Source organism: Diabrotica undecimpunctata, chromosome 3, assembly GCF_040954645.1.
Source record: "Diabrotica undecimpunctata isolate CICGRU chromosome 3, icDiaUnde3, whole genome shotgun sequence".
Lineage (NCBI taxonomy): Eukaryota > Metazoa > Arthropoda > Insecta > Coleoptera > Chrysomelidae > Diabrotica > Diabrotica undecimpunctata.
Window position 1 is genome coordinate 117,196,741 of NC_092805.1, and position 18,693 is coordinate 117,215,433.

At 32.3% G+C, this 18,693-nt stretch overlaps 1 protein-coding gene across 1 annotated transcript; it reads left to right on the forward strand.

The window, feature by feature from the left end:
* Positions 1–366: 366 nt before the first annotated feature.
* Positions 367–18,553, forward strand: LOC140437279 (trypsin-1-like). The gene is made up of 4 exons (XM_072526710.1): positions 367–481; positions 7,781–8,063; positions 12,928–13,127; positions 17,484–18,553. Exons 1-4 carry the CDS (start codon positions 418–420, stop codon positions 17,717–17,719), a joined length of 783 nt encoding a protein of 260 aa, XP_072382811.1. The 5' UTR covers positions 367–417; the 3' UTR covers positions 17,720–18,553.
* The last annotated feature ends 140 nt before the right edge of the window (positions 18,554–18,693 follow it).

Sequence of the window (18,693 nt, forward strand, 5' to 3'; positions counted from 1 at the left end):
GAAGCTATCTTTATTAGAATCTATTGAAATTAACAAATTAAAAAACATAGACATAATTTTGAATGACCAACTTTTGACAAACAGTTCTCCCCTCCTCAAACTATTTCGTTAAAAACTATAAATTGTAAGTACATCCAAAAATAGATCACTTGAGAAAGGAACTCCGCCGAAACAGCTGTAGTGATAAAATATAATAAATTTTGTGGACGTTTTGAAAACAAAATTTTCAGTGTTTTATTGTTATATAAAATAAATTTTCATCAAGTAACGGTCGAATCCATTACTTATAAAAAAATATATATCTAATAATAGGTACTTTTCAGTTAATTATCATTTTTTTTATCTATAAGTACTTTATCCATATATAAAACAACCAATTATTCAATAATTTATTAGTTTGTTGATTTGGCGATTTCAATGATCATGAAGAATTTGTTGGCTTATTTTCTTGTTGTAGGAGCTGTTTTCTGTGTAATTAAGGGTAAGAACAATAGTAATAATAAGTGATGTATTTTCCAGAGCAGAATTTAAAATGTTTAATTTCATGTTTTCATACACTGTTTTTTAAGCTTTTTTCGCTGCATAACATTGATATCGTTTTTGGCAACAGTTTGCAACTGCATAACCAAAACCGAATGAAGGTGTTAGAAAAACTAAGAAAACAAAAACTTATCTTTAGGGCACAAGTTTTCGAGTAAGGATACAGCACCAGATCCTAAAATCATCGTAATGGAATGGTATCCTACACCGCAGAACACAAGATGCAAGAAGTTTCATAGCAGTTGCGAATTTTGACAGCTAACATATCAACCATTTTGTAGAAACAGCCATTATCAAACCCTCCACTGATGGAATTCCCAAATTTATAAGAGAAATACAAGTTTATTTTAAAGACAGGTGCATCAAGCATAGAACTAGGAGCTTGTCAAATAGTAATTGCTCATTAGTGTACCTATTTTGTATGAAAAACATTTAAGCACATTAACTAAATTCAGATTGAACTTGGAGTAATACAACTTTACAATTAGATAGGTGAAAGGAGATGCCTTACAGCGTTACAGCAGATGCCTTATTAAGAATAGAAGTCATATCAGTGTACAGCTGAAGCAACTAAATAAAGACACAGAAAAAAATATGTTAGAGACATAGAGAGAGATTACATTCAGAGACTAGTATATTAAGAATGGTATAAGAGTATAAATAGTAGTCTGGACTACGACCATCATTGAGCCGCTCGACATATCAAGAACCTCGAGAGCCTTGATACAAATGTGCACACAGATGAATATATATGTACAGATATAAAAATATGTACAGTACAAGACAAACAGAACAGAGCAGATTGGAAGTTAAGAAGAATTATAATTAAAGAAGGACATGTAGGAAAAAATCGGTTGCCTGTAAAGTCGGTTTTACGGGCGAAGATTTTACGTGACAACGTCTTTTTTATATATTATTTTATATATTATATATTATTATATTATTATTTTATATATTATTTATATTTTATATATTATATTTTTATATATTATTTTATATATTATTTATTTTATATTATATTATTCTTATTATTTTCTACAAAATTTATTTGAAAATTTTTTCGATATATCAATTAGTTGCGGAGATATCGATCATTGAAGTTATTGTTTGCTACCAGTATTTTATATATTTATTTTTTTCAGTTATAAAAAATTACTATTTCCAATTGTGTCTACCAAGTATGGTCACATGTATTTGCCTACATATTAAATAATAATAAGTACAGATAATGTTATGTGACGTTCACTTCTGATTATATATATTTTAATATTTTTAATTTTAAAGAATTAATTTGAAAATCAAAACACTTATTCAGATCGAAGGTTCAAATTTTTGCTAAATAAATTTGAAATTAATTAAAATTTGTAAATGTAAATGGTAAAGTTGAAAATTAAAACATTTACTAAAATTGGAATTTGAAATTCTTACTAAACACAGTTAAATTCTAACTCCGCGCGTGGTGATTGGTCGGTTTAGTTCGTTTGTTTGGTCGCCCTGTTTTGACAGGTTAGAAGTTATAATTTGTTATTTTAAATGTTTGACTAGAAATACGCGCTGTTTCTTCTCAATCGACTGAATTACGATTGATTGCAGAGTGATTTAAACTAATAATTTACTTAACACTATCAACATTTGTCAATAGTATGACATAACCTATAAACTCAGTTTCTCAACTTTTGTGTCAATCTAACAATTAATCAATCAATCATAGTTTACGATAATGAAATATTAGTGTACAATTATTTACCTTTATTGTTGTAGTTGTTGTAAATGACGAATCTAAGCACTCCACATTTTCACTACAGACACAGCTGACGATACTTTCAACGATTTTCAACTTTAGCGATTCAACGCGCCTAATTCTCTAGTGCCGCGCGCAGCGGACCGATCATGTTTGAGTGGGAGACGCAAGGCATGCGCCGGTCCGGCGGGCCTCTCTCTCGTTCGGCGACTCACTGTAACAGACGTGAGCGGGTGTTACACTTTTTCTTTAATGACTCCGAGCCACAACTTAATTTAAGACGTTGTCACGTCAAAATATAATGTAAAAGCATTAGGAAATTTATTTTAGGAACGAGTTACGGAAGGATGTTGAGGAATATTAACCCTTAATAAGACATGGGATATAAGGAGAATTATTTTGTTTGTTTATATACTTTTGGTATCTAAAGGAGGTAAATAAAACATATTTTTGTTGAAATATAAAATAATTTGAAAAAGTAATAAAAAAATAGTGGTGGGAACTATTTTCCCGTTGTTCTTTAAAAAAATTTTGTAGGTGGGAAATTAATTACCCTTATACAGTTTGTGAAACAATTTATTAATTCAAAAATACAAAAATGCATATATGGGTGACAAAACTAATTTAGGTCTCAACTACAGCAGTGTGGAATGATTTAAAACATTGTTTTGGGCATGAAGCTACTTGACAATAACTACATATAATGTTCGTTCGTTTTTCTTCTTTTTTGTTGAGCAAAATCTGCATCTTGTATAATTTTTTTGAACATCTGGTAAATGTGGTCCTACATTTCTCAGCCGAATTTCGTCTGGAACACCAAAGTTGCCCGTTTTTTTATTTTTAAATATCACAGGTCGAGATGCCTTTACTGTAATGTCACCTATGAGAGCTCTTCCAAGGCGAAGCCTAAAATCCTTGTGAGAAGTATTTTTTTGATCATGAATTCTTGTGTACATAATATATGCATTAATTACACTTGCATCTAAAAGAAAGAAGAACAATCTCATCCACGATTTTCTAGACTTCCTGCTTATGGGATATGATGCCCTAAAGTGGTCAAAGTGATCAACTCCTCCCATGTTTAGTGTATAATCTGCAATAACTTTTGGGCACATTATATCTTTCTTTGTGCCATCTCTTTGTGTACGTTTTATCATGGTTACTTCATGTGGTTGATTAGCAGTTGTAATAACCGTGACTTCTTTGGTATCCAACCACTTTATTGCTGTTATAGGGCCACTGCTCAAACAATAGAATTCATTCTTTCGAAGATTTTTATTTTTGGTTTGCTTTTTCCTCATGAAATCGGGCAAACCTTTGCGATTAGGTCTAACTGTACCTATAGCATACAGCTGTTTAGCATATAAATCTTCCAACAGTTTGCAACTCGTAAAAAAGTTATCAAAAACAACCAAAGATTTGTGTGGTATATCTTGGCATAATTCAGTTATAACCTTGTATCCCAAGCCATCATTTTCAATGCCTTCAGCTTTTCCAGTATAGATAATAAACTGGTACAGATACCCAGTAATAGCATCACACTTTGCCCAAATTTTATAACCACGCTTAATCGGCTTCTTGGGCATATACTGTTTGATAGAACTACGTCCTTTAAATTTCACCATACATTCATCAATAGAAAATCGACTTCCAGGTTTGGCTTGTTCTTTGAAAACTTCATTTAGTCTATCTATAAATGGTCTTATCTTATTCAGTATATCAAAGTCAGGTGAACCTCTCTCTGCAGCTGCTGAATTGTCATTTAGATGGATATTTTCTATTAATTTTTTGAACCTGGTTATTGTAAAAGCTTTGGAGATAACAGGATTATTATAAAAAGGATCACTTGACCAATATAAATCTTTGTCTGGTACAGGGTGCAGTCCCATTAAAATAAAAACACTTAGCAATGCCCTTATTTCTTCTTGGCTAGTGTTTTTGTAATTTTTGCTGTCTTTTTGTACAGCATATAAATTCGTTTGAACAACAATTTGTTCTATTAGATCACAAGGGAAGAAATTCTCAAAATAAAATATTGGTTGACTTTTATGGGCGAATTGAACATTTGACTGTAACACAGGCTCAAATTTTGGTATTTCTGGAACATCTGTTTCAGAGGTCCATTGTCCAGTAAAATTAGTTAGCGTAACCACTGGACTCTGTTCTACCAAAACACTTTGATTTTCTTGTGGGTCATTCTCAGATGTTCTTTCAGTTGTGGAATTTACATCAACGGTTGTAGAAGGAACAATTTCATCAGATTCACCAAGCAATTGCCCAATTCTGCTATCAATAACATCTCCATCGGACTTACCGCAAACAGAAGTAGATGGGGATGGTATAAAAATGCCATCATCATCATCAGTGTCGAGATCAACATCAGACCAATCTTCTTCTAAGGCAGCAAGGAGTTCACGTTCTGATAATCCCCTTCTTGAATTCATAATCCTAAAATATAACAGAAATTTTAATGTTTCTGGTGCATGACTTTTGCGTTTTTTTTTTATGGAATTGGATAAGGGGAATAATTTTCTCACCAACTTCAAAGACAAAAATAACTATCTTTTCATAAATTTGTATAACAAATTACAATGTATTTAGCTTGACCAAACAATATATATATCAATAATACAATAACTTTGTACTTACCAGAATTTTTGGAGCCGATTCACCAAATAATTTGCAAAATTGTAACAAAAATCAACTTTTAGCGGCAAGAAATATCATAACCTATGAAAATCTAGTTGTCGATTGTCAACTAAAAATCAGATCCATGGAATAACTGTCAGAATAGTTGGTGTATTTATCCATGAAATGAATACGTAATATCACAAAATTCAACATTCTGTGTATTGACAGCGACAATCGAAATTTGGCGGCAAAGTAAAGTGGGAAATATGTTCCCGTTATCTTATTAAGGGTTAAACTATAGCAATCATGTCCATCAAACTAACTACCTAACTATATGTAATAACTTTACCTTAATGTAATAAATCCATACTCCAGAGATATGTTGGTTATTTAAAGCCCACATTAAACAATTTCCAGGAGAATTTAAAACAAATTAAAAATTGTAGATATAAAATATGAAATTAAACAATGGATTGGAAATAAAACAACACCATTCTATGAAGAACTGATTAGTGGAAAACAGTAATAAATAATAAATATCTAAATAGACGTTTATTACCAACTACAACATTTCTTGAATTTAATGCAGTTAATATCATGTACTCACATCTATGTACTCACATTTGTATCACATGCTATATTAAAATTAATTTATTTTTGTAAGTGCGCATATTTAACTATTTATATTTATACATTTGTTAAATATTTCTTTGTTAGAATATATTTTTTAGTCTCACGCACAAGGGGTGCTACTTTTATGGTAGTTCTACTTCAGTGAGTTTTTATGTTTACTTAGTATTTAGTACTTATGATTTTTGTTTCTTGTACTCTATATTATAGTGTCAGCTTCCTAAATAAATATTATTATTATTAAAAGATTTGGAGATGCGAAATTGTATCGACGTTCACAGTAATTTCGCCATGTTTCTGGTATATCATAAATCTCGGTTTGTAGATTTCCTTGTTCATCCACCATAACCCACGTTTGGGGTTTGAACTCTCTGGTGAGGAGTTTAAATTTTTGAGATAAATCTAGTTCTAATTATTTTGTCTTTGAAATATACCCAAGTTTTCTCAGAATCGCTGTATAATTTATCTGGCAAAAGTTTATCTTCCAGATTTCTTAGAAAGTCTTCTCTTTGAAGAATCTAGGATCCTCTTATTTGTGAGTGATTTTAATGTAGCAATTTAAATATAAGCCTGATGATTTGATGAAGTATCGGTAGTTGGAGCTCATTCTTACACTCTACATTAATGATAATTTCTCTTGACCAACGTGAAAATAAAGGCATAACAATCGATGAAAAGAAACCACGCCCATCAATCAATCAATCATCTGCCAGTACAATGCAGCTAAGTTAGGATAGGAGAAAGTTAACTTAAAAATGATCACTACAGGACCAATGTGACCAATTTGTGACAATAGTGTTAGAAGACTCTGATGACTTTCAGAGTATCAACTAACAATAACCACATAGGAAGCTACAGCTGTGTGAAGAAAGGAATGCCAAACGTGAAAAACGTTTCAAACAACAAGAAAAGGTTAATGCGACTTAATAGTTAAATAAAGGTAGAAAGTATAGGCATAGCTTGCACTAGGAAAAAACAAATAAAATATGTATATAAGATGGAAGGTAAGCGTAAATACGTATTTCTGACTATTTAGCCAAGGAGAATGTTAACCTTTAACTAACCATTAACCTTTTCTTGTTGCTTAAAACGTTCCAAACGTTTAGCATTTCTTTCCTCAGGTAGCTGTAGCTTCCTGTGGATGTGCTAATTGTTGCTCTGGAGACATCAGAGTCTTTATTTAAAACTTATTTCTACAACTTGGTCGCATTGCTCCTGTAGTGATTCTTTTCCAAGTTAACATCCTCCTATTCTAACTTGGCTGCACCGTACTGATGACGACTAAATAGTCAGAAATACGTATTTACGGTTGCCTTCCATCTTATATGCAAAGTAGTGATTTTGCCCGTCGCATGCGACGGGAGATCCAATCAATGGCCATCTACAGTCACTCATTAACTTAAAAAAAAAATAAAAACGGCGCGTGGCACTTAGGGACTGGCGACAGAAATGAATACTTCTTATAGCGCGTTATTACATGTAGGTTAATGGAATTTTATGTCTGCTTGTTACTGAATTGTTAATATTTTTTTTATGATAACACCACACATTTAAGTTCTTTAAAATGTAAAAAATCTTTTTTTTTTCTTTAAAAATTTTGTTTACTGATTTTAGTAATTTTTAAAATTTATTAAATATTATATAGAATTTATTTTCATTTCATTTTCATTATTATTACATTTAATTTTATTTATTTGTTTTTTAAATTTGTTTTAATTTTATTTAATTATATTTAATTATATTTAATTTTATTTAATTTTATTTAATTTTATTTCATTTTATCTAATTTTATTTAATTTTATTTAATTCTATTTATCTTTATTTAGTTTTATTTAATTTTGTTTAATTTTATTTAAGTTTATTTAATTTTATTTAATTTTATTTAATTTCATTTAATTTTGTTAAAATTTTATTTAATTTTATTTAAATTTTTTTAATTTTATGTAATTTTATTTAATTTTATTAAATTTTATTTACTTTATTTAATTTTATTTGTGCTATCTGTGTGTGCTATCTGTTCGTGTGGATAGAGTAGAGAAAGTGGCTCTCACAAAAATATCCGCACGTCAGCTACAAGTAACACTTCTCTATGAAGAAAAGGTGTAGGGGACAATACAGTACATAGTTAAACCGGAATAAATTTGTAAAAGGAAATTTCACTTTTTGAAGCAGATTATGAAGTAAAAATTCAAAAATTAATTTTTTTGTTATTTATAACTATTCCAATTATTTTTTAAGGATCTTCCCTGCGTAATTACAAAATAGCCAGAGGTCGAGACGCAGTAGAAGGTCAATTTCCTTACCAAGTATCGATCGAAGGACTTAGAGACGGAAGCTATAGAAGTTTCTGCGGTGGCTCCATTATTTCTCCGAACTGGATTGTAACAGCTGGCCACTGTTATTTAGATAACACTAATCCTGATGTTAGAATCGTGGCTGGAATTATAAAGATCAGTGAAACTAGTGAATATATGCAAGTTCGAACTATCGCTGAATATTATGTTCATGAAGATTATCATGGGTAAGTTAAATGATTTTAGTACCTTTGAGAATTTTTATTTAAAAGTTTCTTTTTATTGCTCAGATTGGTGAACTAGTTGATATGTGTAGACCACATTGATTGACAATTTTTTTTCATGCAATTAAGGTTAAAGTTTGTCCCTAATATACGCAATGATATATTCAACTGTTGTGAGAGTTATGGTTACTAATTAACTACAACCTATTTTCGTTCATTATTTACAACTCTCTTTTAAATCTATCTAGTTAAAAGCTTCTTCATCATCCGTGCTCTTTTTAAAAAATTCAATTAGTCTCAAGTCTCATATCATAATACAATATATTAAGATTCATTTCTAAAATTCACTGCAACAGTGTGAACGATACGCTACTGAATGCTAAACTACGAAATCAATTAGCAATTTATCTCTCTCTATCTCATCGAGTTAGAATCTAACTCGATGCTCTATCTGGCAACGTTGATCGTTGATCTACTATTCCTTTCAACTGGTGCTAACAACACGACGTTGTCATGCATGACTTTTGCACAGAATATTATCGTATAAATACAAGTACCTACATTGTATTTTTAGATATTTTCTATATAATAAATATTATATATAAATATAATACCATACATAAATATTGATGTTATTAAATACATTTTATTAGATACCTTAACGAATACAAAACGATCAATAATCTATGATAATTTTGCTGCATGTGAATGATTAAAATATAAATTGCTAGAATATCTGTCATCACAAACTGGCAGCGATGTCGTCGCTTCATCGCATTCACATTTTTGAGAATCTACTGCATACAAATTTGATTCATATTGTAAATAACTAGATGATCCTTATTATTAGTGGTACTACATATCTATGTAAGCCTTGATCTTTCCTGGTCCGATTCGTCAGTCCTTCTTATCCACTGCCAATTTTCCGAGCCCATCTTCTCGTTCTCATCTACATGTATACTCAGTCTTGGTCCGTTAGTTCTTCTGCTATTTTTCACAGTCACCGATAATAGAGTAGGTACGTCTGCGAGGATAGTTTTCATTCGTTCTTGATAGATGTCATACACATTTGAGCTTAAACACACTGGTCTGCAAAAAAATATTTTTTCCTCCTTTTTGTTTTCATATTCTTCTTCTTCTTCAGCCTTAAGTAATCCAACTTTGGACATAGGCCTCCCCCAAATCAATCCAGTATTTTCTATTTTGCGCCACTTGCTTCCAGTTGTGTCCTCCGATCTTCTTAATGTCATCAGCCCATCTCATTTGTGGTCTTCCTCTGCTTCTCTTTCCTAACTATGTTCTCCATTGTTGTATTTCGTGGTTCCATCTTTTATCCTTTAGTCGGGCATTGTGTCCTGCAAAGCTTTATTTTAATTTGGCAGCATGTTCTCTTTCTTCTGCGTCTTTTACTTTGGTTTTGCTTCTAATCCATTTGTTTTTTTTTGTCTATAAGTCTCACCCCGAGCATTGATCTTTCCATCTCTCTTTTTGCTTTTACTATTTTACCCATATTACCACTACTTGGTGAGTGTCATTATTTTTGTTTTTTTCAAGTTCATCTTAAGAACTACTTTTTCCGAAGCTTGAAATAGTTGCGTCATCATGGTCTGTAGTTCTTCGAAACTTGTAGCGAATATTACAATGTCATCAGCGTATCTCAAATGACTCAGTTTTCTTCGTCTTCCAGACCAAGTGTGAATAGCTTTGGTGAGATAACATCTCCCTGGCGAGCTGCTCTGTTGATTGGTATAGCTTTGGTTTTCGCATCTATTAGTATTTTAATTGTAGCTTTCTTGTAAATATTATGTATGAGCATTCTGTATCTGGAGTCTATCCTGCAGTTGTTCATAGCTCTCTCTATTGCCCAAAGTTCTATGGAGTCGAATGGCTTTTCAAAATCAACGAAGCCAATGTATAAGTTCAAGTGATATTAATTGGCTTTCTCTATTAGCGTTTTGATAGTAAGAAGATAATCCGCTGTACTGTAACCCTTTCGGAATCCTGCCTGTTCTACCGGTTGATAGCTATCGAGCTTCGACGTTAACCTGTTAGTTATTACTCTCGTAAATAGTTTGTACATTTGGGACAGCAGGGAGATTGGCCTATAGTTCTTCAGATCTCCCCTGTCTCCATTTTTGAAGAGAAGTATTGTCAAACTTTCATTCCAATCATCTGTGACTTTTCTACTGTGAAGACATTCGTTGAAAAAATTTTTCAATTCTTCGAGAATAATTTGTCGAGTAATAATGGTCCCGGAGCCTTATTGTTCTTTAGTTGTGCCATAGCTTGTTTTATTTCGAAGGATTCTATGTTAGGGAGTATTTCTGAGTTGACATTCGTTATCTTTCTTTTAAGATCTTCCTTTGCAGTGTTATCTGGGTTCTTGTTTGAGGAATATAAATCACAGTAAAATGTTTGAGTAACTTTTAGAATTTCGTTCTTTCTCTTATTTCTTTTTCATCTTTATCCTTCAATGATATTATTATAGGCTTTCCTAAGTTTGATCTTAAGCATTTCAGGCCTCGGTTCTTTTCTATTATTTCTTCTACCTTGTTTTCATTATAGATCCTTAAATCTTCTTTTACTCCCTTCTTTATTTGTTTATTAAATTCTTTGAAACCATTGGTGTTTAGCTTTCCTTCGTTTAGTCTTGAAGTGTGTTCATGGCATATACATTTTGTTGTTCTAAGAAGTTATATAATTTTTCTCCTCTTTCATTTCGTGTGCCATAACCATGCATCCCTATTTTAGTTTCAGTATTTTCTTTTTTTTTTACTTAATTTTGCGTTGAAATCTCCCATAATGATGGTATTCTTTGTATCATTTTCTTCAAATCTTCGTAGAACATTTGAACTACCTCTTCCTGATGTGTTGTTGTGGGAGCATACACTTGTATAACCTTGATCTTGGTTTTATTATCTAGGTCTATTATAATATAAGCTACTCTATCAGCAACGCTTTTATATGTAGAAATGTATGGTGTGAGACACTTTTTGACAAGAAATCCTACTTCACCATATGTTTCATCTATTTTCCCTGTATAGTTTAAGCGATTTCCAGAGTTTAGATGCATGCATTGTTCGCCTCTTTTTTTCACTTCTGACAGTCCTACAATATCCCACTTTATCTTAGATAGTTCTTCTTCTAATTCGTGGACCTTTTTATCTTTAGCCAGAGATTGGATGTTGTATGTGGCTAGTAGTAACTGTTTTTGTTTGTTCGTATCTATTTTGGATCATTTTGTTGAGCTTTTGCCTCCACCAGAATCCGTGAGGCTGATCGATTTTCCGGTGATTCTGAGCTGCTAGCTCTACCCACCTGGGGTATCGTCCCATTTTGTTTTAAGTTCAACATGTTGTGTTTTGAAAGGTATATTGGCATTAAAACACCACGCTTGCCGGACGCGTTGGTGAGTGTTTGCAGTATCACAGCCGGTTAATTCAGTATTTGATTTTTGCCTGCGACTTTGTGGTACCGCACCTGTCAGGAATTATATTCCTCAGCCACGGCCACTAATGACACAGCTGCTGACCTGTCTCATGTCCTCCGTTGATCCGCGGGCATTTATTTGGCGAAGCCTTATTCATACCTGTCCTACATATCTACAGGAACGTTCCCTATCACCCATTGGTACGCGCCGTATCGGGGTTGAGGACTTCCCCGCCCAGTCTGTCTTGCACAAAGTACTGAAGGACCCCTACTCAGTTCAGCGTCCCTCTTTTACACAAGCTGAGACCGGTACGATTTATTTTCATATAGAGCACCAAAAATAACGTTATTTTTGGTGCTCTAAACGCGAAATTTACCGTGGGAATAAATACAGTACATATACTTTTCATATAATGTTAAGTTAATCAAAAAACGATATTATTAGAGTAATTAATCATCACTATCAGTAGCTCGACAATCCTTTTTAGATCTTGGCCTGTTCCAGGATTTGTCTCCGTTTTGATCTGTTGTGTGCTTTTTTTCTCCAATTTTTTATTTTTAAGGTTGTTATACCAATTTCTATTTTTCTATCTAATCTTCGGTTTTCCTTTTGTTTTTTTGTTTTTTTCTACTGACACTTATTTGGTTATTTTGTTTGGTATTTCGCCTTCTTCCATTCTTTCCACATGTCAGCCATTTACCACAAAGATCATTTTAAGATTATATGGAGCAGCGTTTTTCATCGATTCACATTTGGCGAAGGGACATAACCATATAGGTAATAGAAAAAGACAAAATCTAAAGACAAGAACCAACGCAACGTAGAATACCGTTCTTCTCCTTAATATTTGTGGTTTACGATCTGTGTAAGAAGGCAGAACTGTCCTTTGATGATTGACGCGAGGAGTCCCGTCATTTGTCGATAAGTTGACACCTTTCAAAGGAAGGTCGGATACCGATGCATAGTAGGTACGTTTCGGTTACAAGGTTTCGGAGCGATGAACATTTCTTTCTACCAATGATGAAGGATACATTTTGGGATATGTCCAGTAAATTTATCGAAAAAATAAATATTTATTAATTTCACAGTAACGCGGCTGGCCAACCGTGCTCTCGTTTTTTTTTTTCACTATTATCTATTTTTCTTCGCCAACGTGAACCGGCAAACAGTGACACTCCTTGTTCCGTATGATCCCGGCTTAATGATAATATGTACTTGTAATCGTCGGACACGCTCGTCTTGTCTCTAGTCGTTACAGTGACGAAAACGCTTCTACCATCGAAACAACATGTCCGTGAAAGACATTAATACAGAAATAACTAGTATACGGGTAATATAAAATATTACTCCATAAAATATAATACGAAGTAATATGGAGAACGAATGCTTATCCCTATTTATTTTACAAAAATTACATTTTGAAAATTTATATTATAGAGGTCCATCTCCCAATGACATCATGGTGATGAAAGTGAATAAACCTTTCGTTTTCAACGATAGAGTTAAACCAATAAACCTTCCAAAACAAAATTTTGAAACTATTGGAGAAGCACTGACATCTGGATGGGGAGTCACGGATAAAGAACCAGAACCAGATAATCTACAATGGCAGTTAACACAAATATCCGACGGCCAAAGTAAGTATATGTTATCAAATATAACAAATATAATAAATTAAGAAACATATATGAAAGTTTAGACCATGATCATCATGATAATTCCTAAGTTCAATTCTCCATTCGGTCGTATTTCTTGAAGGTTAATGCCAATTGGCAACACCGATTATCCTGATATCCCCATCTAAACCATCCCTCCATCTCAACCTTCTGACAGATTCAAACCGATTGGTCTGTTTCCTTACTTCTTCTTCTTATAGTGCCGTGCACCTATAGTGCGTTGGCGAATTATCTTAAGACCAGACGTCTGTCTTTTACGGCATGCAAAAGATCGCCAGTGTTATTTATGCCTTCCAGTTCTTCATGTTCCGTAGCCACGACATTTGTTTGCGACCTACTCCTCTCTTGCCTTCAATCTTCCCCTGGATGATTGGTTGAGGGATTGCGTATTTTTTTCTCTCAGAATATGGTCGAGGTATCCAATATTTGCCTTTCTTAAGACTTCCTCGTTTCTCACCCTATCTGTCCATGGTATGCGGAACATTCTTCACAAAGTCCACATTTCGAAGGCCTCCAACTTATTAATGGAAGGTACTCTTAACGTCCATGTTTCCATGCCGTATAACAATATGGACCATACATAGCATTTAACCATCTTGCAGCGGAGATTGAAGGAAAGATTGCGGTTACATAGTAGCGGTTAAAATTTGATAAAAGCTTGTCTTGCTTGTTTGGTACGGCATTTTATTTCTTGTTGAGGATCCCATTGGTCATTTATCATCATTCCCAAGTATTTAAATGTTTTCACTTGATCGATTGGAGCATTATCTAGTTGCAGTTGTATTCTTAAAAGTACGTTTTTTCTTATTGCCATGCATTTAGTTTTTCCAGCATTTATCTTCAAGCCATATATTTTTCATACGGTGTTTATTTTATTTAACATCAACTGCATATCATGTTCGTTGTCTGATATTATCGCGGTGTCGTCGGTGTAACGAATGTTATTTATCGAAAACCCGTTTAACTTTATTCCACACCCAGAGCCTTCCAGTGCCTCTGCAAAAATGTTCTCCACATAGAGATTGAAGAACATAGGAGACAAAATACACCCCTGTCGCACCCCTCTTAAAATTTCAAATTCTTCTGTGTGTGTTGATTTGTTCAGTCTCACTCGTGCTTTTTTATTCCAATAGAGATCTTGGATAACTCTTATGTCTTTCTCGTCAATGTTAGCGTCATGCCGTATAACCGAAAAATTGTGCGTCCCTTAAAGTTATGGGATGAGTGCACCATTTGAAACAAAAAAATCTAAATATTTTTTGTAAACATCCTTTTTATACTATGTACGTTAAAATTAGAACAAGAAATAACCATAGACTAAATGCAGAAGATGCGGTTTTGGATATAGTATTATGTAGTCAGTAATAATACAAGAATAAGTACCCGACCTTTGGCTAGAGCGGTTGGCATTTTTAAAAACAATGTTCATAAGACATTTATGGAACAACTATTAGCATTACCAACGAGTACAAAATTTACACTAAGGCGACTTAGCTCGAAGATTAAGGTTTTGTAGATGGTTTCAGAACAAAATCGCCAGAGAATCCGAAATTAATGTGCAAAGTGTTGTGTGCAGATGAAGCTTGTTTTGCGAGAAATAGTGTGTTTAACTTTCACAATTGCCACGTGTGGAATGACGAAAACCCGATCTGATTGGACCATACGAACTTCCTAGAAGATTGAATGGAGAAACCTACTTATATTTTTTGCAACGTGTTCTACCGGTACTTCTTGAAGACGTACCTTTACAAAAAATACCATGTGAAGTTCAATTACAACAACGAATTTTTGATGCAGCTGAAATAATCCGACACAATTTACATACTTATGATCTTAATAATAAATAGATTCGTCGAATAAATGCATGTATCCGTGCAGATGGTGATCACTTTGAACATTTATTATAATAATAAGTTTTCATATAAGTTAAAACAGTAAAGAAACCTTAATTATTAGATATTTAATAAGGCCCATTCGCTTAGCTCGGGCATATTTTGACAGATTCATAGTTGGAAACCTGCAACACAAAAGTTTCTATCTTACAGTATTAATATTTTAATTAATAATTAAATTTATAATTAATTAATTAATTAATTTTATTTATAGCTTAAATAAACTTCTATTAAGTACAGAATTCTTTCATTGAAAAAAGAAGAATTATTATAAATAGTGGTAGTGTATATTAAACCCATAACATTTTGGGTAGTATATATTTAAAAAATATATTTCAATTGGTATAATTTAACATATAACAGTAAGTATTTGTATTAATGACGCTTATAATTTTTGATGGATTCGACCGTTACTTGATGGAAATTCATTTTATATAACAATAAAACACTGAAAACTTTGTTTTCAAAACTTCCACAAAATTTATTTTAAATTATTATCACTACAGCTGTTTCGGCTAATTGCCTTTCTCAAGTGATCTGTTTTTGGCATGGGTTTACACTTTATAGTCTCTAATGAAATAGGTTGAGAAGGGGAGAACTGTTTGTCTCAAGCTGGTCATTCAGAATTATATCTGCGTTTTTTAATTTGTTGATTTCCATAGATTCTAACAAATATAGCTTAAGGCCTTTATTTTGAATGTGGAGAATTTTAAATTCGTCATTAGAAGAATGATTATGATCTAGAAGGTGAAGTGCGTATGTAGAATCTGTTTTTCTATTATTGAAAGCCCTTTTATGTTCTGCTATTCGTTTATTAAAATTTCTACCTGTTTGACCAATGTAAGTTTTTGGGCAGTCGCCACATTTAAGTTTGTACACACCACTGTGTAAGTGTTTTTTATGTTGGCTCTTGTTGTTTTTAATATATTTGCCTAGGTTGTTATTTGTTCTGAAAGCTGGTGTTATTCCTTTCTCTGGTGGTGGAAATACTAATTTCAGGGTTGTCTTGTGGAGTTTTTGAATTAAAATTTTATTAATTGTTTGTTCGTTGTATCCATTGTTTACTGCTATTTGCTTAATGATATTTAATTCTGTCTCAAAATTCTATTTTGACATAGGAATTGCTGTTAATCTATGTAACATACTATGATAGGCTGCCAGTTTATGTTGTGTGGGATGGGATGATGAATTGTGAATAGTCGTGTCAGTATGGGTAGGTTTATGAAATATGGAGAAGTCATGTTTGTTTTTAAGTTTGGTAATTTTTAAATCTAAAAAATTTATGGATTGATTTTGTTCTGTTTCTATTGTAAATTCAATATGACTATGAAGAGAATTAATATACGATAAAAATTGGTCGAGTTGCCTGTTAGTTCCTGTGAAACATACCAGTACGTCGTCTACGTATCTCCACCAATATAAAAACTGTTTGAATATGGGATGTTTTGAAATCTTTGTCTCTAGATGATCCATAAAAATATCTGATAGCAATGGGCTTAGAGGATTGCCCATTATAAGTCCTGCACTGTTATTTGTATATAATTCATTATTAAATTCAAAGTAGTCCTGGTTTATGCAAACTTCAAGAAGATGTAAAATTTCAGATGTAATGATTGGATTTGTACTATTTTGGTCTAAAAGGTTTTTTACTAGAATAAAAGTTTCTGTAGGAGGGATACTAGGAAAAAGATTTTTTACGTCAAATGAAATTAATCTGCCCATCCGCCCAGTGTAAACCCATGCCAAAAACAGATCACTTGAGAAAGGCAATTAGCCGAAACAGCTGTAGTGATAATAATTTAAAATAAATTTTGTGGAAGTTTTGAAAACAAAGTTTTCAGTGTTTTATTGCTTATAATTTTATTTATAATTGTTATTGTACATCAGATGGTGTAAATAACTAAATATTGATTGTCGGTAATTCGTAAAGTTCTATTTTATTTAGGTTTGTTTACATTAATATTGGATATGAGCACGTGTGCTTGATTGTATAGTAATTTCCAGCTACTTCTAGTCTGTCAAAAAGTAACTAACTTCGCAAAAAAATAATCACTAAATTCACTAGACAGTTCGGACTGGGAATAGCGAACAGACTATTATAATTTTTTTTATAAAAACAAATACGCGTTTTTTCCATCACTGCACTATTATCAATATTAATACATATGATAATATTATGCCTAACGATCGATGATTCATAATAGCTGATTCACTGTATTTAACGAAATATAACAAGGAGCGCAACGTTGCCGGCTGTAAATGGTGCTCTGAGCCCATACCTTTAATGAGCGCACTATTTTTCGGGACCTCTTGTTGGAACTGTTCTTTGATCAGAATATTTATTTATCTTTTACACCCCATTATTTTCATTAAAGTTTACATTATATTAAAAGGACTTTAGTGCTAATTACTAATATTTTTGCAGCTTGTTTAGATCAACTTGGTACGCTATTTAATGAAACTACAAATGTATGCACCGAAAATATTAATCCAGGTGAAGGCACGTGCTCTGGTGATTCTGGTGGTCCTTTAGCTCAAGATAGCACATTAATTGGAGTAGTTTCTTGGGGTTCTCCAGATTGTGGTTCAGATACTCCATCGGTGTTTTCTAAAGTTAGCAACTATATAGATTGGATTAAAAAACATGACAGCGAATTGTAAAATTATTAATTTTATAATTAAGAAATAAATTATATATGATTTATTTATTTAAAATAAAAAACCGAATTCTAAAATTCCAGTGTTCCACATTCAACTAGAACTTAATTGTACTTTTTACGTAGAGTATTTACCTATTAGTTTATTGTCGGCTGTATTTGCTTTTCTATGAACAATAATCAAATGGATTAAAATTTATACTTTTTTTTTGAAAATAGTTGACGCTACAAAAAATATAAAACTTTTTTGTTTTAAATGGTGCTCTCAGTTCATACCTTTAAGAGCGTAGGCGCAAAATTTCGGGCCAATGCTTTTTAAATGCATTCATTTTTTTCGAATCCTGAGGAAACTAACAAATAATTTTGAAAAATTTAAACGCAGAATCATTGCAGAATGAAAGATTACATTATTACCGAGGGCCGAAAGTCCCTTAGAATAAACAAAAAGTTTTTTTGAACGAGATATTTGAAATTAAAAATCACTCTAAATTTTCTATTCTTTTTCACCCCTGTAACTTATTAAAATAAACATTATAAATGTTTTCAGGGACTTTCGGCTTTCAGTAATAATGTATTCTTTCATTCTGCGTTTAAATTTTTTAAAAATATTTATTAGTTTTCTCAGGATTCGAAAAAAAATGAATGCATTTAAAAAGCATTGGCCCGAAATTTTGCGCCTACGCTCTTAAGGAACGCATTATTTTCCGGACAACTCTGTATATGTTGGAACTGTTGTTTTATCAGAATATTTATTTATCCTTTACACACCATTATTTTTATTAAAGTTTACATAAATATATCATCATGCTTATTTTAGTAAAAGACTGTTATTTTTTAAGTAGTGTTAATATCTCACAAAAAGACCCAACCAATGGTTATAACCAAAAGTCCCATCAGATGTAAACAAGTGATTACCGAACACATGTTAGAACAAATAGAAAGAAATAATAGAAGAAATAAGTCAACACCGCAGTCTGA

What these genes read in the sequence shown, in the direction of transcription:
- LOC140437279 (XM_072526710.1), top strand. Translation starts at nt 418, where the DNA reads ATGATCATGAAGAATTTGTTGGCTTATTTTCTTGTTGTAGGAGCTGTT. An exon ending in GTTCATGAAGATTATCATGG is followed by an intron (nt 8,064 to 12,927) that starts GTAAGTTAAATG and finishes TTTATATTATAG; the next exon opens with AGGTCCATCTCCCAATGACA. An exon ending in ACAAATATCCGACGGCCAAA is followed by an intron (nt 13,128 to 17,483) that starts GTAAGTATATGT and finishes ATATTTTTGCAG; the next exon opens with CTTGTTTAGATCAACTTGGT.